Source organism: Pleurodeles waltl, chromosome 9, assembly GCF_031143425.1.
Source record: "Pleurodeles waltl isolate 20211129_DDA chromosome 9, aPleWal1.hap1.20221129, whole genome shotgun sequence".
In the NCBI taxonomy this organism is placed as follows: Eukaryota; Metazoa; Chordata; class Amphibia; order Caudata; family Salamandridae; genus Pleurodeles; species Pleurodeles waltl.
The window spans coordinates 51,305,369-51,325,599 of record NC_090448.1 but is presented as its reverse complement, the minus strand read 5'-3'; the positions used below and the strand labels follow the sequence as shown (position 1 = coordinate 51,325,599).

General features: G+C 44.8%; 1 protein-coding gene across 5 annotated transcripts in view; it reads right to left on the bottom strand.

The window, feature by feature from the left end:
- The window catches only part of PLXNA1 (plexin A1), a 559,827-nt gene that overhangs the window by 55,627 nt on the left and 483,969 nt on the right, over positions 1–20,231 (bottom strand). For all 5 annotated transcript variants that reach the window (XM_069206269.1, XM_069206270.1, XM_069206267.1 and 2 more), the window contains exon 22: positions 16,166–16,422. In XM_069206269.1, coding sequence (XP_069062370.1) covers positions 16,166–16,422 — 257 coding nt within the window. The remainder of the gene's footprint in view (positions 1–16,165; positions 16,423–20,231) is intronic.

The window sequence follows — 20,231 nt, the reverse complement described above, 5'->3', positions numbered from 1 at the left end:
TTACCCTTGTTTTTGCAACCACACATTCAGAGATGGAGCATGCTGGGTATCTCTGAGAGCCTGACTGCCTTCCTCACCATCACCAACAGGATATTGAAGGCTCAGTCTGGTGTGCTTCTGTACAGGCCTGTGCCAAAAGCACCGATCACTCTTCTCTGAAATCCAGTGTTTTTTAATTACCATAGATTTTACTTTTGACCCAATGCCACCTTCACTGGGATTAGGGGGTGATGGGAGTGACGTGGAGAATGGAAAAGTAAATCCAAAGTAAAACAAATTAGTAGTAGTAGAAGTATGTATACAACAAATACACCACATTCAGTCCAGATTAGCAGAGCCAAGACAACATAGAATGTTTTACAAAAAAAAGAAAAAAAGACAGGACTGCTCAAAACAACATTTTGTTCCTCCATGATGGGACTGGCCACCATTGCACCCACTGCTTCTGGACGCTGCTCACAACGCAGCACCACAGAATTAACGACCTCTAGGAAGTCCCTGGACAAGTAATTAAAAAAGGCCTTAATTAATAGGCCTTATTAGTTCTAATTTGGTAACCTCTTCATAAAATCCCATTATGCGGTCTGTCTGCATCCCTCCATTGAGGGAAATGAGACACCTGCGGAGGGTCGGCTCCTGGGGGGGGGGGGGGGGGGGGGGGGGGGGGGGGAGGTGGGAGGGAGGGGGGGGGGGTCCTGGAGAAGCTTTATTCACAGCTTGGCAGGCACACAGCCATGAAGTGTTGCTATGTGGGCCATCTATGCGGAGACTTCCGCCTTCGCGATGCGGGTCACAAGAGTTTTTATGGGAGTGGTCTCCCAATGACTCGTCGTCTTATAAGGGGAGACTCAAACAAGGAACAGCGCTGTCTAGGTGTAGCCTTCTACTCGTGGGTCCATACTGCCCTACACTTCAAAATGTAAACAAGACTGGTGGAGTAAACCGCGCAAAGCCTATCATGCTTAAAGTAGGCTGATATTTTTACCCCTTGGCAGTCTAGAGACAGCACTCTCCACCCTATCTGATTCCCTGACCGAGGTAGAGTGTCAAATCGAGTAAGAAAAAGCTGATGAATTTGGGTCCCAGCCTTGTCTCACAATAGGTCAGCATGCCACTGTACTCCATTAAGAGTTGGAGGTCCCCCTCTCTTGCGGACCAAGGCGCACAATCCTCAGGTACATGATTTGAATATGGCTTTAATGAACACCATTGCCATAACCGTCTTAGGATCCGAACTACGTGAAGTTTTCTTCAACAATTTGCAATACTTGCTGAGACTGTATAGTTTGAATTTCAAAAAAGTCAGTCAAAGTAGGTTTACCCAAAATAAATTTCAGCCAAGTCACTTTTAATGTAAGAATTTCTTGCAAGAAACATCTTGTGAGAAAAGTGATCCCACAAAAAGGCTAGGTAAAGTTGGCAAAACTTTGGAACCTCCATAATTCTTGTAGATTTAATTAACATTTCGTCCCTTCTACTGCCAGGACTTGAGGGCCCACCACTTATAAAATGACCCCCAAGATGAGGTGGTACTAAGACTTCCGTTTGAGACCACTTGTACTGTGGGAATGAGTGAAAATGAAAATGTCACTTACCCAGTGTACATCTGTTCGTGGCATCAGTCGCTGAGATTCACATGGTCTGCATAGCTCGCCATCTGGTGTTGGGTCGGAGTGTTACAAGTTGTTTTTCTTCGAAGAAGTGTTTTCGAGTCACGGGACCGAGTGACTCCTCCTTCTGTGCTCATTGCGCATGGGCGTCGACTCCATCTTCGATTGTTTTCCCCGCAGAGGGTGAGGTAGGAGTTGTACTATAGTAATAGTGCCCGCGCAATGAAATGTGTAAGTATGTACCTATTAAAGGTTTAAATAATATATATACAAATGTACAAAATTGAAGGTAACTTCTGAACTGCTACAGGCTTCCGGGGAGGTGGGTGGGCCCATGTGAATCTCAGCGACTGATGCCACGAACAGATGTACACTGGGTAAGTGACATTTTCAGTTCGATGGCATCTGTCGCTGTAGATCCACATGTTGTGCATAGACTAGTAAGCAGTTATTTCCCCCTAAGCGGTGGTTTAGCCTGTAGGAGTAGAAGTTGTCTGAAATAGAGTTCTTAATACAGCTTGACCTACTGTAGCTTGTTGTGCGGATAGCACATCTATACAGTAGTGTTTGGTGAATGTGTGAGGCGTAGACCATGTGGCTGCCTTACATATCTCATGCATTGGGATGTTTCCTAAAAAGGCCATTGAAGCACCTTCTTTCCTTGTTGAATGTGCCCTGGGAGTAATGGGCAGTTGTCTTTTTGCTTTAAGGTAGCAGATTTGGATGCATTTAACTATCCATCTGGCTATACCTTGTTTTGATATTGGGTTACCTGCATGAGGTTTTTGGAATGCAATAAATAGCTGTTTAGTCTTTCTGATGTTCTTTGTTCTGTCAATGTAGTACATTAATGCTATTTTGACATCTAATGTATGTAGTGCTCTTTCAGCCACAGAATCTGGCTGTGGGAAAAAAACTGGTAGTTCTACCGTTTGATTTAGATGGAATGGTGAAATAACTTTTGGTAAAAATTTTGGATTAGGTCGTAGGACGACCTTATTTTTATGTATTTGTATAAAAGGTTCTTGTGTTGTGAACGCTTGAATTTCACTTACTCTTCTTAGAGATGTAATGGCAATGAGAAAGGCAACTTTCCAGGTTAGGAATTGTATTCCACAAGAGTGCATGGGTTCGAAAGGTGGGCCCATGAGTCTTGTTAGGACCACGTTTAGGTTCCATGAAGGAACAGGTGGTGTTCTTGGTGGTATAATTCTTTTAAGACCTTCTATGAATGCTTTGATGACTGGTATCCTATACAAGGAAGTTGAATAGGTAGTCTGCAGGTATGCAGATATTGCTGCAAGGTGTATTTTAATAGAAGAAAGGCTAGCTTTGCTTTTTGTAAATGGAGCAAGTAATTTACTATATGTTTTGGAGTTGCGTCTAGTGGTTGTATCTGATTATGATGGCAGTACCAAACAAATCTTTTCCACTTACTTGCGTAGCAGTGTCTAGTGGATGGCCTTCTGGCCTGCTTTATGACTTCCATACACTCTTGGCTAAGTTGTAAGTGTCCGAATTCTAGGATTTCAGGAGCCAGATTGCTAGATTCAGCGATGCTGGATCTGGGTGTCTGATCTGTTGGTTGTGTTGCGTTAACAGATCTGGTTTGTTGGGCAGTTTGATGTGGGGTACTACAGACAGATCTAGCAGTGTTGTGTACCAGGGTTGTCTTGCCTACGTTGGTGCTATTAAAATGAGTTTGAGTTTGTTTTGACTCAATTTGTTTACTAGGTAAGGAAGGAGAGGGAGAGGAGGAAAAGCGTAAGCAAATATTCCTGACCAGTTCATCCATAGGGCATTGCCTTGGGATTGCTTGTGTGGGTATCTGGACGCGAAGTTTTGGCATTTTGCGTTCTCTTTTGTTGCAAATAAGTCTATTTGAGGTGTTCCCCAGAGTGTGAAGTAGGTGTTCAGAATCTGTGGGTGGATTTCCCATTCGTGGACTTGCTGGTGATCTCGAGAGAGATTGTCTGCCAGTTGATTCTGGATCCCCGGAATAAACTGTGCTATTAGACGAATTTGATGGTGGATTGCCCACTTCCATATTTTTTGAGCTAATAAGCTTAACTGCGTTGAATGTGTTCCTCCTTGTTTGTTTAGATAATACATCGTTGTCATGTTGTCTGTTTTGACAAGGATGCATTTGTGGATTATGATTGGTTGGAAAGCTTTTAGTGCTTGGAAAACTGCTAATAATTCTAGATGATTTATATGCAGTCTTGTTTGATGTATGTTCCATTGTCCTCTTATGTTGTGTTGATTGAGATGTGCTCCCCACCCTGTCATGGAAGCATCTGTTGTTATTACGTACTGTGGCACTGGGTCTTGGAAAGGCCGCCCTTTGTTTAAATTTATACTGTTCCACCATAGAAGCGAGAGGTAAGTTTGGCGGTCTAGCAACACCAGATCTAGAAGGTGACCCTGTGCTTGAGACCACTGTGAGGCTAGGCACTGTTGTAAGGGCCTCATGTGCAGTCTTGCGTTTGGGACAATGGCTATGCATGAGGACATCATGCCTAGGAGCTGTAGTATTGTTCTCGCTTGTATTGTTTGATTTGGAGACATGTGTTGAATGACTCTGTTGAAATTGTGAATTCTTTGTGGAGTTGGCGTTGCTACTCCTTTTGTCGTGTCTATTATGGCTCCTAGATATTGCTGTACTTTGCTTGGCTGAATGTTGGATTTTGCAAAGTTGACGGTGAACCCTAGTTTGTAGAGGGTTTGTATGACTTGATTTGTGTGGTTTGAGCATTGTGTGAGCGAACTGGTTTTGATTAGCCAGTCGTCTAGATACGGGAATACATGTATTTGCTGCCTTCTGATGTGTGCAGCGACTACTGCTAGGCATTTTGTGAATACTCTTGGAGCGGTTGTTAAACCAAACGGCAATACTTTGAATTGGTAATGTATTCCTTTGAATACAAACCTTAGATATTTCCTGTGTGATTGATGTATTGGTATATGGAAATATGCGTCTTTGAGGTCTAGGGTTGTCATGTAGTTGTGTTTTTTGAGCAATGGTAACACTTCTTGTAGTGTGACCATGTGAAAGTGGTCTGATTTGATGAATGTGTTTACTACTCTGAGGTCTAGAATTGGTCTCAGTGTTTCGTCCTTTTTTGGTATCAAGAAGTACAGTGAATAAACTCCTGTGTTTATTTGTGTGCTTGGTACTAATTCTATTGCATTTTTTTGCAGTAGTGCTTGAACTTCTATCTCTAGAAGCTGTGAATGGTGTTTTGATAAATTTTGTGATTTTGGTGGTATGTCTGGAGGGAATTGCAGGAATTCTATGCAATAACCATGTTGGATAATTGCTAGGACCCATGTGTCTGTAGTTATTTTCTCCCATGCTTCGTAATATTGACCTATCCTTCCCCCCACTGGTGTTGTGTGGGGGGGGGTGAGTGACGTGTGAGTCACTGCTTGTTGGTAGTGGTTTTGGGGCTTTGAAATCTTCCTCTATTCCTAGGGAATTGCCCTCCTCTATACTGGCCCCGAAAGCCTCCCCTGTACTGTCCCTGGTAGGTGGATGGTGCGGACTGTGAGGTACTAGCTTGTGTGGCCTGACCCCGAAACCCTCCTCTAAAAGGTGTTTTGCGGAAGGTGGTATAAGATCCTCTGCTCTGCGGGGAGTAGAGTGCGCCCATGTCCTTGGCAGTGTCAGTGTCCTTTTTGAGCTTTTCTATGGCTGTGTCGACCTCCGGACCGAACAGAAGTTTTTCGTTTACTGGCATGTTAAGTACTGCCTGCTGAATTTCTGGCTTGAATCCAGACGTTCTGAGCCATGCGTGCCTACGGATGGTAACCGACGTATTAATGGTCCTTGCGGCCGTGTCTGCTGCATCCATAGAGGAGCGTATTTGATTGTTGGAAATGTTTTGACCCTCCTCAACAACCTGTTTTGCTCTTTTTTGTAGATCTTTTGGGAGATGTTCAATGAGATGCTGCATCTCATCCCAGTGGGCTCTGTCGTATCGCGCTAGCAGCGCTTGTGAATTTGCGATGCGCCACTGGTTTGCTGCTTGGACAGCGACCCTCTTCCCGGCTGCATCGAACTTCCTGCTTTCTTTATCTGGGGGAGGTGCATCCCCAGAAGTGTGTGAATTTGCCCGTTTTCTGGCAGCCCCTACCACCACAGAATCTGGTGGCAGCTGAGAGGTGATGAATACAGGGTCCGTAGGAGGCACCTTATATTTTTTGTCCACTCTAGGCGTTACTGCCCTACTTTTAACTGGCTCCTTGAAGATCTCCTTTGCATGGCGTAGCATGCCTGGGAGCATCGGCAGGCTTTGGTAGGAGCTGTGGGTGGAGGAGAGGGTGTTAAATAAAAAGTCATCCTCTACTTGTTCAGAGTGTAGTTCCACATTATGGAACTGTGCTGCTCTAGCCACCACTTGTGAATAGGCTGTGCTGTCTTCAGGTGCTGATGGCCTAGTTGGGTATGTGTCTGGGCTGTTATCAGACACTGGTGCATCGTACAAGTCCCACGCGTCTTGATCTTGATCATCGTGGCTCATGGCGGTGTGAGCTGGCGAATGTGACGGGGTGTAAGTTGGCGAAGCCGGAGTTACAGGTGGAGGCGAGGGAGGAGGTGTTACCTTCTGTGCTGTTTGTTGCTGAGGAGTAAACTGAAGTGTTCTCTTTCTTTTGACAGGTGGAAGGGTACTGATCTTCCCTGTCCCCTGCTGAATAAAGATACGCTTTTGCGTGTGATCCACGTCAGTGGATTGCAGTTCTTGTTCGAATCTGTGTTTTTTCATTTGTGAAGACATAGAATGTTCTTCAGTATAGGAGCCTGAAACTGGGTCTGTTGGTGCTTTTTTCGGCTCCGAAAACCCTGTTGTTTGCTTTTTCGGCTCCGAGGTAACCTTCCTCTTCTTCTGTGCCGAAAATTCTTGGCCTTCGGCGCCACTGTCTCGGCGTCGATCCGTGTCGACACCGAACTCTCGGTGTCGATGCTTCTCTTTAGCACTCTCTCGGTCCCGAGGAGGCTGCGTGCCGGTGTCTCGACCGAAGTCGGACGATCTCGACACTGAATGGGCCTTTTTCGGTGCCGATTGTTGGTCACCGGGAATTTGGGTTGAGCCATGGCCGGTTGGCAGTGGCGTCCCCTGGGCCTTTTTTCCTTTTTTAATTTCTGATCTCGACGTCTTACTCACAGTTTTTGTATGGTCGTCGGAGTCTGAATCCTGGATGGAAAAGGATTCCTCCTGTTCCTCTTCTGTCTCGAACTGTCGATGTTCCTTTGGCGTGGACGCCATCTGCAGTCTTCTCGCTCGACGGTCACGCAGAGTTTTTCGGGACCGGAACGCCCGACAGGCCTCACAGGATTCTTCGCTGTGCTCGGGTGACAGGCACAGGTTACAGACCGAGTGTTGGTCCGTATAAGGATATTTGTTGTGGCATTCAGGGCAGAATCGGAACGGGGTCCGTTCCATCGGCGTTGTTCTCCACGCGGTCGGTCCGACTAGGCCCCGACGGTGTGCCGAAATCTACCCCGAAGGGCACCGAAGCGCTTCGATGTTCAATGCGTCGTCGTATGTGTCTATCTCGAACCGGATCGCAACGATACCGTCGAAAATCTTCCGTTTTCAGCTATCTTTCCGTTCCGAAACTCGGAGCGACAGGAACACGTCCGAACCCGATGGCGGAAAGAAAACAATCGAAGATGGAGTCGACGCCCATGCGCAATGAGCACAGAAGGAGGAGTCACTCGGTCCCGTGACTCGAAAACACTTCTTCGAAGAAAAACAACTTGTAACACTCCGACCCAACACCAGATGGCGAGCTATGCAGACCATGTGTATCTACAGCGACAGATGCCATCGAACTTAAGATTTCCCTAGCACAAATCCTTAAGGAACCATTTGCACACTGTAGCACCAATAGTTTCTGAGTAGCGCAAAACTAAATGTTGCCATACTGTGGTAGGACTATTTCAGGAACACCCAAAAGTTCTAACTCAAAGGACAGCACACAATGCTCCTTCACAATTGCTTCCGCCATGATTATTAGCAGAAGCAGCACTTCAGCAGGAAACAGGAAGTTTTGTAAACTCTTGCATCTTTTGCCAACAGATGGCTTCAGTATCCTGAAGACGATTTCTGCCAGTCTTCGATGTTGTACTAAGCCTCCTCCAAGTGCACACTGAGTAGTGAAGCCTTAAGGATGGAGTCCAGTCAAATACCTTCCCAGAACGTTTCTGGCTAGATGCATTTTTTAAATGATTGATCTGACAGATTGCCCATGGTCCTGGCTGGACTTAAAGGCAGGCAAATCAAGGCTAACACTTCAATGCTATGCTAAAATCTAGAGTTATGGCCTACTTTGTCCCAAACAAGTAACTTACTGTTTTTCACGTGGGGCGCGCAGCTATGCAATAAGTTAACGTAACTGTATTCCACACCAAATGTCTTTGACCACTGCAGTAAGGGAAAACAGAGTGGCTACCGTGAAAAACGCAGCATGGATTTCACGAGATAGCTTCTTTTCATAAATGTATCACTTTGGGTTTCCCTGTGTGCCCCCTTTCCTCCAGGGACCTTACGTGAAAGCAAAGAATTCATGAAGTTTGCAAACAAAAAATGCCTGGCCAAACTGCAGCGTGACTATCGCTATCCCCTATGACCTCTCAATCCAAGCAATTGTGGGATTCAATTTTTATGCCGATTGCGCAAGCACTTTGACCTCTTGTTGAAGAACACGCCCACCTCTCGCCCAGCACTTTCACTCATTTGTGGGCTTGCCGTTCAAAAATCACTTATCATTCGTAAATGCTATACGTTTGTCCTGCTTTGGGTGGTTTTGTTACCGCCTTGAAGACTGACACTGTTACATGGAAAATTGCACGATTGCTGATACGTTCAAATGTGAACGAACTTTTTTTCTTTTGTGTATCTCCTTTGCGCTCATGGTGGCCATGGTGCTTTGAATCAGCTCGCTAATGTCAACTGTTTTACACTTCATTTTCAATTTATGTGGCAAGAAAAGTCCATTTAGGAACTTACAACGCCAATAGCTCTGCCTCGAGCAAATGCGAGACCCACTGCATTGCAAATGCTTGTTTCATAATTGTTACGACTATTCTTACAAAGTGGTCAGTTAAACAGGATTTCCTGCAGAGAGACTTGGTAATGCCCAGCTCTGTACAAGATAATGGCGGCCAGGCTCTTTCCACTGGTAACTGAAAGACACTGCAGGCGGTGCCTTCAGCAGCTTCACCATTTAGCATGGAAAATAAGGAGGAAGGAGGAGTAGCCATGGGGTCCGAGACAGAGGGACAATATTTATGCAAAGCAACATTTGCTTCATCAGCCTCACCAAGCACATAGAAGACAGAAGGAAAACACATGCAAAAAATAGCCAATATTCCTAGCCATGAAAGTGACTGTTTTCCCAGTGACAAATAAAGGACCAGAACAGCCAGGTTCAGAAGGCCCAGATGAAGAACCTTTGCATGAACCAGAACAGGGGAAAACTTACAGACACAGGTTTTACTATTGTTTTTTCTTTTTTCAATTTCCTAATTTCTTTTTAATTATTCGTAAGGGCTTTTTGGGAAAAAACAGACACATGACCAACTTTGCAGCATTTATTTTAAAGTACAGAGTACTTTGACTTCCAGTATTTTAATTACAATTTGCAGCAGGAGGATGCATGCCAGACAAATCGAGTAGTCGCCAACTTATACAATTTGAGTTGATTTTTTTTAAATTCGGTTTTACCCTTTATGAAAAGATTTGAGAGGCAAGGTTTAAAATCATCTTGATGACAGTACAAAAAACATCTAAGGTCGAAGGGCAACTGAAATAAAAAAATTAAAAAAAGCAATTCAGGCATTTTTGGGAAAGGGTTCACCCTAAATACCACGTCTCACTGAATTGAAGGGCATTTAAGGCTTAACACCAAGCAGACAAGAAGCACTCAAGGGGTTTGCAGAGCCTGGTTCACTATCGGAGAAGTCAACGGGGAGGGGGTCTGCTCCCCACCCTCTGATCCGCAGAAAAGCTTTATTTACAGCACAGCTAGGCAAGCACGCAGCCCCAAAGCACAATTTATGTCAAGGCGGGTGATCAATAGAGAGAGGATGGGAAGATATCGAATCAACTGCAATAATGTATTTTTCAGCTGAATGCCGGCTCTCCAGCCTGAAAATCAATGCTGCGAGATGCAATTCTTTTCTCTGCCCTAAAACAGAAACACAGCCTATTCTGCTTGAAATGGATTTGTGTTTTCGCTGCAATCGCGCTTCTGGTTGTGGTGGCCGCGCTCTTCGCTCGTGCGATGCGAGTAGAGCAGACTAGTCGGTCCTGGCATTTGGAAAGAGGGCAGGGGAAATTAGACAAAAGTGCAATCATGATCCTCTTTTTCTGCATTGAATGTGTGGGACGTCCACCTTTTATATTTAAAAAATGCTTCAACATTTCTAGGCAAGGGCACAATGTTGATATTCAGTTTGACAACAGAGATGCCTGGTAAGATCTGTAACTGGGTAAGGAGTGACCATTTAAAACATTTCAATAGACAAAATATTTATCAGGAACACACAAAAATGCCTTTAAAATGCCATCTTTAGTTTGCATTTCCCAGAAAATGTTTCGGTCATATCAGATTTTTAAAAAATGGTCTTCATCATAAATGAGATCATGCAACAGGTTTTTCTCACCCAGTGGACTAGTCTTCTGCTGTCCACGCCTAGAGGCCAAGATGCCATACAGCAATGATTGTTTGGACCCGGAGACCTGGGTCGCCATGGCCAGAACATATATTAGCTGGGGTGGGCAGACTCTAAGAGGTCTCAGTTAGAAATAGTTCAGTTGGCGGCACATTCTCTTAGCCAATATTGATATTTGCGGCAGCTCGTTTGACAATGCCGGAGAATTCAATGAGATCATGTTGTGAGATGCTAGAGTGTGAAAATTCTGCATGGATAGTTAATGAGTGCTCTTTTGGCATCCACATGCAGATGCTTAGCGCACTGCTCAACCTGGCTACAGATGGGTGAATAGGAATAAAATGGATCGGTTTCTCAATGTACGATCTTCCTTGATGTTCAGCACATCATGGGATCTGTGCTATTTCGGTCTTCAAAATATTATATATTATAAAATATTTCTCTATATCAATACTGATGCTTCTGCTTGCAAGCCCAAACTGTGCAGCAGCGAGCACTGCAGGTTGAGAGTTACTGGTGGTGCCATATAACAAATATATCAAACTTATTGCCAACTCCCTGCTTCCCACCAGTGCTTCATCTGTAGACCCGTGTGCTAAACAGGACTGGCGGAGGGATGGAAAACATGAAGGGCTGCTGTGTATGTACGATGATGGGAGTGCAGAAATGGGGCAAGAGGGCTGATTGCATAAAGACCTTAACCTGCAAATCTTGAGTGTAAGGAGGCTTTGCAACATTACCACCATGTGACAACGATTTAAAAAAATAATATATATCCACGCACATAAACAAGCTCGCTTTAGTGCTTTATATGTATATTGAGCTATCTGCCTCCTCCAGTCTGCTTTATTTATTGCACCTGGTCAGAATCTGCCACAGCCCCACGCTTGGCGGCACCCCTAGGGAGGGACTTGATCACAGCGGACATGGAAAAAGCTACAAATTATGAATTGTTTTCCATTTGTTATGTGGCTCCGCTCCAGGATTTATTACAGAGCGCAACAGAGAAAACCTCAGCGCCATCCTAAAATATTGATGGGAGAGCTGCGTCTGCTGGGATCTGAGAGACTATCCTTGTACCCACTTGGCTACCTGCTGGCCTCGACGCATCAACTTAATGCTCACTTGCAATCCGATCTGTCCTCCCTTAAATGTTTCATGCTTTACGAGAAACACCGGCATGCCAAACAAAGACAGCACTCGGAGTGAATGAATCTTTCAGTGAGTAATTCTTCAAGGTAGCAACTCTCGGAGGCAGCAGTTCTTGGAGAGAGGAAATCTGAGAGCGCGAAACAAGAGATATGATAGGTTCGCATGGGCAATGGTTGCCAACAGCATCCTAATACCCCGCTGCGTCAAAATCATGGGCTCAAGGAGGCGACATGGCACATCCTGACCTCGTTGACATTAGAGGAACCAGTAGAAGATGTTTGCACCCAATGACTGGATAATTGGACTTTTTTTTAAACTATCTCCACTGAAAACTGAAGTCTTATGGTTGCTAATAAACAGCTATTGCTCAAAAGACAAAAATGAAAAGGCTACTTATCTCTGGTGATGCAGCAGCTAGAGTATCCACCAGAAGAGGCATTACTTAAGGTAAGTTACTTGTTCCTTGGATGGATACTTTTAACCAAAGATTCCTCACCTATAGAGTAGATATGAAAGCACTACCTCCCACAGGGGGAGGATTTGGGGGATGGACTCAGTCCAAAACTTAACCGAACAGTTGATATGTCTTTCCCGTTGGACTCGGCTGTCAAGGCAGTAGTGCTTCATGAACGTATGTACCGATGCCCACATCGCAGCTTGGCAGATGTCAAGGACAGGCACTCCCTGGTGGAATGGGCTCTCACACCATAATGACGCAGCTTTTTGGCCAGAGCAGTTATTGATGTAGACCACCACCAACCTGTAAAGAGCCCATTTCTTCACCTCGGAGAATCCCACAATAGCCTGATCGTCCACCCTATGGTTCCTGGTTTAACTGATGCAAAAAACTTAGTTCATTTGGGGTCCAATCAATGTAGTCTCTCTCCCTCTTCTTCGAGTGATGAGGAGGGACAAAGAACGGCTGAAGAGTGATGGACTGCCCAACGTGGAAAGGAGTTACGATATTAGGCAAGAAGGCCACCCAAGTCCTCAGTACCAGTTTCTCCGAAAAAGAGCTGGTGCAGCATGGTTGCACAGATAGTGGCTGAAGTTCACTCTCATGGCGGGCTGCAGTGATTGCAATGAAGAAGAAAGTCTTCAAAGTCAAAAGACAGAGCGAGCAGCTGGCTCGATGGACGTACACATACGAAATGCCAAGACCCAATTAAGTTCCCCTTGTGGTATCAAAAACAGTTTGTGAGGAAACATGCGTATCAAGCTTTTAATAATCTGCACCACAACAGGGGAATTAAACAAGATCAATAGGTGCTGTAAACTGGAAAAGGCTAAAAGGTCAATAAATACCCTTTCATGTGCTAACACCAAGGCCAACAGAAAACAAATAGGGAATGCTACAGTTTGGCTTGTAAGGGGCCTATATTGCGACCTCCACACCAGGTCACAAATCTGTCTCAGCGCCTGGCAGAGACTGACTTTGTGGATGGGCACCCAGTGGCCTGGACTGTCCTGTCAGCTCCAAAGGGACAGCTCCTCCGGGTCCTGATCTGTGACCATTCGCTGTCCTGCTAGTTGCAGTAGTACATGGCAGTTCTATTGTTTGTAAGAACCTGCACCAACCTCCCCTTGATGGACATTAGGAAAGCATTAAATGCCAGGTGAATGTCTCACAGCTTCAATAAAGTGATATAGAGCTGTCCTTCCTGTGCTCAGAGTCCTCTGACCTCCGCCTCCCACAGGTTACCACTCCAACCTTGTAGTGATGCATTAGTCACTATCGTCGGAGGCCAAGAACCCTGGGAGGTGCACTAACCAGGATCCAGGGCCAAGGCTGAAATATCAGGATCACAGTACGAATGTTCTGGAATTGCAGCAGTGGAAGATAAGGCCTTGAATTGTACTGTGTCCAGAATTGCTTAATAAATGGAAAACTTTTGGAGCAAATCAGGTGTGACTTAGACATGTTGTTTGTGAACCTCAACAATGAGGAGAGTTCACTGCTGTCTGGAGGTAACCTGTGACTGACTGTGGTGAGCCTGCCTTCAAAAGTCAGTCAGCAAAGTAGGGGAAAACAGGCACTCCCGGCCTTCGAAGATGTACTGCAAACACCTACATCACTTTTGTGAATACCAGAGGGGCACTGGTGAGGCCTAGGGGGAGTATAGCAAACTGAAAAATGCTCCTAATCGACCTTGAACTAAAGAGACCAGAGCTGTTGAAGGGCATATCCTTGAGTGAAGCTTGCAAGTCTCCTAGGTTTTGTTCAGCAATTATAAATCCAGCACATCAGCTACCCTCTAAAATACAACTGTGAATGAAGATCTTTCCTAAGTAAGTGGCCGAAGTGGAGGATCCATCTCTCTATCCGGGGAGGTATCAAGTGCCCTCACTTCTTGCAGGTCAATGTAAAAGTTCTATCAGCATAATGGGGAGGAAGATCATCTCCTCCTGGAGTGCCTTGGTCAGAATCGGAACCAAAAAGAAGGAGGCTTTCTTGGTGCAACTGCCTCGGTTGAGGTGCCGGTGCAGAATCAGGGTGAATGACAAATGGTTGTGCATTCGTTATTTTGTAGTGCAACATCAGTCAAGAGCGGGCTGAAGTCAGTTTGGGCATTGGAACCATGACATCCTCTCCAGTCAATGCTGTAGACATCTGCACCAGCGTCAAGGATTTGTGGCCCAGAGGAGATGTAAGTGCCATAGTCAGTGTCATTACCAAAGAAAATGCACATTCTGAAACAGGTCCCATAAGGTCAGGAGAGGTCCTGTTGGTGGAAACCCAACTGGAGGTCTCTCTGGATACATGTGGCCCAAGGGAGCCGGTAAAGCAATGCAGTTCTGAGTATGGCCTCTTTGACGGTTTCCACTAGTGGAAGCATTACCAATGGCCTGGGGAATTCGGACACTCAGATCAATTGTGGGAACGGATCTGTGATCAGGGACCCCGGTGGAGTCAAACTAGTATTGAGATACCCTCATGAGCTCTCCCTGGAGAGAGCGGAAGGGTGAAAACACGTTTCCCCCTTCACTGTTTCTTTGATTTAGTAAAAAACGTTGACCGCATGGTGGACTTTTAGATAGACGTGCCCTGGGAGTGAGACCGTGCCTGCTCCGAAGACCAGTAGTGGGAGCTGTATGAAGACTTCAACTTCTTCTGGTGCTTGACAACATACAGTTTTCCCTCCAAGGTCCCAGATCGCTTTTGGATGCATAGGCGTAGACTTGTTGCACAACTTTGAATCGTGGCCCAACACAGAGGGCAAAGGAACACATTGTGGGGATCCATTACGGACAACTGTTGCCTGCAGTCAGAGCATGGCTTTAAGCCTGCCATTTTAGGCAGGTATATTGTGCCCTAGAAGTAGAAGCAGGCCTCCGGGTCCACGACGAAAGGCTTGAAAGAAAGGAACGGATATCCACTTGCATGGGTGGTGCTAAGAGGCAGCTTTCCTGCATCAACTCTGGGGAAGTATAGATCTGTTGTGGATCTGCATACGCCAACTAGCGGCGCATGGGTTCATTGCTGAGAGTTTTCTGGGCCCAGTCTGGCACTTGTAGAATGTTCTTAAGGTGATGAAACTGCAGTTAGAAGCATCCATCAGACACACAACTATTAAAACTTGTAAAAAATAACCAAAATTCTTTTAAAAATGGGTCCACTTGCAACTGCTTTTTCTAGGCACATCTTAATTAAAGCCTGGTACTCCAGATAGGGTGAAAGGGGTGCAGCGTGAGCCGAAAACAGAGCTCATTTATGACTGGGTGCAGGTGTTTAAGATAAAAAAATTACCTAAAATATTAATATTCTGCCACCAAACATCTCACACAAGAGCAACGAGTACTAACGCCCTGGAATAGCGCCAAACGCCACAACTGGGAAACATGACCACCACTACCATTTTAAGGATTATCAATTAAAATTGCACCCTCCCTAAAGGTGGCTTAAAACACTTTTAAAAAAACAAAGCGTATATTGCCCAACTTCTAAAATAAAACCCCGAAATCACCATAAAGACAAATCGAGCTGTCTTGTTTTTGATAAGAAATGTACTTTAAGGCAAAATACCAATGTAAAAAGCAAGCACAGATTTTAAGTAGTAGAAAAAGACCTCTAGTGCCCTTGGAGTCTACCTGTGTAACCATCTCCTGGAGCACCTACACACGCTATTTAGTCTCTGGCGGATCATGGCTTTATTTTAGTTATAAGTGATTTTGCAGGTGCGTCAAGTCCTTGAAGGCCTGATTCCTCTGACGCCCAATGAATGGGTTCTGGTCAGGGAGGCCCTCCTGGCTTAGGTGTTCCTCCCCAAATGTATCAAAGGTTTTCCACACACTGTGCAGAAATATCACCATTTCGCCAAATTCTTCATATTCATTTACTTTGCAGGCCTTACTGAACTCACCTTTAGTGTGGATATAGCCTAAACACATGTGTGACATAAAAAACAAAGTTTATGGTTCTGTTTGTAACAGTAAAAGAAAAGAATGGTGACTGAGATGGACTGGAAATGAGTTCCACATCTGAGGACTGGTGGAGATGAGCGAATTTAGGGAAAACGTTGGAGTTCCCTTCATATGATCCTTGTTTTAACAAGCTCTAGAGAGCGTGATTACTTATCTTGGCAATAAGGCGGCTGCAACAGTTTCACTGGTATATTATGGGTAAATGTTGGAAAGCATGCCAGTTTTGACATGCATACAAAACGCCTATGTCCATTTTTACTCGTCAATACTGCAGGCACTACAGTGGAGGTCATGGACTCACCTTCGAAGGAGCAGCTTGGGGTGGTTCTTGCTCTCCAGATTCTTCTCAATCAAGTCAGACAGCAGCTGTTTCAGGACACCCGTAGCATACTCCATCTCGCCCTGCAGCGCCGTCATGATCAGGGACGCCACATTGCCTCTGTCGCGCATGGAGAAGCTGCGCTGAGCTTCCAGCGTGCGGATGAAGGTCAACAGGAAGTGTTTTTTGGTCAACAGCTGTCCAAACAGGGTCAGAGACTTCTCAACGTTGGCCTGGACCTGTAAGTGAAAATGGCACCGCCTTAGTTCAGACTGGTCCATCAATGCACAATAAAGCAAATCAAAGCCACCCTTTGGGATTTCTCTCCCAAACCAACAGGACGTGTCAGGTCTCATACTGCCCGCATGTGTGCCACAGTGTGAGCCTGCTTTGCAACCAGTCTTGAAATTTCATCTAGCACATCCCTAGTTTTTAAAAAAAAACAGGGAGTCCAGACGCTCATAAGACATGTTTATTAAAACAAATTCATTGATCAACACACCTCTTAAAATTGCCAAAACCACTGTCTGGGGCCTGCAGTAGCACCCCTCTTTAAAAAGTAACAAAACCTCCCAAACTGGATTATTGTCTGAAAAAAATAAGGTATTCAGGAGTTTAGAAACTGATGACTATCCTTCTCTCTGATTTCCCCTCCAGGTAAGCCGATACAAGGAATTTGATACTCTCCGCCTTCACATGACCATACAGCAGCCATTAGCTCTCTACCCAAAGATCACTGGTCCCCTTGCCTATTTAGGTCCAAGTCTTTCACCCATTTGAATCCAGAACTCATCTACAGCAGAAACAAAGTGATGATGCTGGAGGCACTAGAACAAATCCGGGCAGCTGTCAATCAGGACTTTCCTGCAGACAGTGGGTTGAGTAACTTTTGTAGTCAATATTCCAACATTTATAACAAGATGCCAGATAATCCAGTGTTCTCCCTTGCTTGCATACTCTTGAAAGCCCACGCCTTGGTTTTTAGATTCAACCCTATAATTTGTTTTTTATGGGAGGATTGGGCTTCACTGTTTTTACTAATAATATACAGAAATGATGACTACAAAGTCATCTCATCCCACTTTGCTAATACGGGGGCATTGAAACCCATCTGAACAGAATTCATTTTATTAAAACAAAATTGGAAAAACCTGAGACAGCCGAGCTCAAAAATCAAACCAGTGGATTGCAAGTTGAACACCGAACTTTTGGACAACAGAAAAAGATAGAAAGGTTAGAGGTATTCATAGCAACTGTAATTTCCTCCATGTATAATTTCATTGTTTTTTCCTTTAACTCAAATGCACATCAGTCATAGTAGTGCCCCAAAAGAGCAGCCCGTCCAATTTGGTAAATAATAGCTTTGGTCAATGATAAATCTCCCAACACATGGCAGTTCCACAAGAAAAAAAAAAAAATTCTCAATTCACTCCTCACATCCTCCCCCCGTGGCCAAAGTTGTGTTTCGGGTTTCCATCTACTGAACATTCTTGGGTCGTGTACTCCAATCACTTCATTCATGAATCGATTCTAACGTGCTAAATGTCCATAGTTTAAAGTCAGTTTACAGATTGCGCTCCTACTCATTCCCTATTTTTGCTGGGTATTTCTAAGCCACTTCCAATCTTGTCTTTAGAATTCTGGCGATCTGGTCCCCAGAAATGGACAACACTTCAGATGAGGCCTCACTCTGGATGTGTAGCGAGACCATGGTTGCAACAACGATAAGAAAGATGGGGTGGGTGACCTATGCCCGTGCGTAGGCTTTACTTCATTCACCTATCCGAAACCCCAGCAAGTCCTTTCATGAGAGCTGGGATGTATTCCAGGTTGTACACAACCTCGAATTACAAAAGAGTGATATATAGGGACGGGCAAGGGTGAAAAGTTAAGTTAAAGGGCAGTTACGATGGACAGGGAATGCCAACAGTGTTTAGGTAACAGAATGTAAAGACACAAAATTTACAAGTTAAGATGGTGATTTAATAACCTCACCTCTAAAACTATATGAGTATATTTCTCCGGCATTGGATGCTTCCTGGATTCTACATCTTACCCATAAGGAAACCCTTTAACAGACAAGGAATTTAATCTGAATAATGACATCTTAAATAGAACAGGGAAGCCCCTCTCCCTGGGCATACTTATCCACAAACACTATAACAGAAACCTGGGACATATATGCTGTAGCGACGAAAAAGGCATTCTTTTGGAAACAAGCGAAGGATTGTCAGGTAAACATCAAGTCACAGTTTAATATTCTGGCTTGAACCTCGGTCCTATTAAATTAGTTCTGATATCATTGCTTCCCTAAGTGCTCTCCGCAGCTGAAGAACATCCACCTGGGATATTAATCACTGAAGTATTGATAATTAATTCGCTGGGTACGTTCGCAGCTCCTCAAAGGCAGGGATTTTTCCAAGTGCTTGGCACTAAAAAAAGAATCTGGCATGTGTGCAGCAGTCTCTAACTCAGAGCCACTGTTGGCAGCATATTACCAGAAGGGCCTGGGACACAGCAGGACATCACTTTCCATCAGTTGCGTAGAAAAGAGGCGATTGGCAGGGGTGTGTGGGTGTGTGTGTGTGTGTGTGGTTACGTGTGTGTGTGTGTATGTGTGGTTACGTGTGTGTGGTTACGTGTGTATGTGTGTGTGTGGTTACGTGTGTGTGTAGTTACACCGCCCTAAAAATGTATTTTCTGGAAAATAGTTGGGTACAGATGCTTTCAGTCGGGTAGGGTGAGGTGTCAGTCGGATTCCACAAGAAAGTTTTAAATGAACGCAGACGAAAAAGCATGCACACTTTATTCCTCTCTGCTTTGAAAGTCTTCAAAAACGTTATTTTACAAAATGTGTTTTTCTTCCCTTACTACCTCTGCTAATCTACATACGTCTCCCTTTCCACTGCCATTTCAGTCCCTCATGTGTCCTGCTTGCCGTATAATGTATTTTGGCACTGTACGCCAGCGTGACTGTAGGGAAATCTGAAGCCCCTCCCCCACCAATCTTACTGGCCAAGCTACGCCCCCTGATGACTGCACTGTTCTAAGGTTAAACATCGTGGAACCCTCTTTATATATATAAAAAAAACTAGCTGATTGTGACATCCACAGAACGTGCATATATTAGTGTAACGTTACAAATAGATTAACTCCTCTCCTGAGCTCATCACCTTATGGCAGTGGTTTTCAAACGTTTTAATGTTACGCCCCGCACACCCCCAGGGTGACAAAATAAAAATCTTCAGGCCCCCATCAGAATTTTTCAGAATTATTGTGTTAAGATGGCAATGTATAAACATGTCTAGACTTATTTAAACAACGCAGTTAAGTCATGTAACCTTCTTAAAAATGCAAAAAAAATGTTTTCTGCTTAAAGCAAAGCACATTTATCTGAGGGGGGGGAGAGTGTGAGGGAAGGAGGTAGAGGATGGGGGAGGGGTTCTCCTTCAAGAATTTAGGAGCGGGGGAGTCCCTCGCCCACTTCACTGCAATCACCACAAACAGGCCTAATACTGCCAAGCAACCCAAAACCTGCCTCGCCCAGCATTGCAAAACAGCAATTTGCATTCAGAGGCCCCATTCTGCTTTTCTCTGTGAGGTAAATGAACAGTGTGGAATTAAATATTTAATCAGGCTTGCAGTCACACTGGGTGTGGGCGCGGAGGAGGGGGCTCTGCGTTAATGATGTTCGTACTTGGCCTGGAATTACTGCCGGGTAAAGATTCACGTTCAAGTGTAATAGCTGTGGAGGCGCTTGTCTGATTAAAGAGCCGAATAAAAGGCAACCTGATTAAACTTGTATTAGGCCCACAGCATTATATTGGTTTTATTTAATATTTCGTCTGGCATACAATTGATGCCCCTGTGCAGCTGTAATATCTTCAAATCCCATTAGGGAAAAAGCTCAAACTCAACACAGACAAGACGGAAGAAGTAATCTTCGGCAAAGACACCTTACTCAGAGACTGTACGCTGTGGTCTGCAGAACTCGGACTCACAGACCCTCTGGCAACCCACACAAAGCTCATCAGATTATTATCCGACA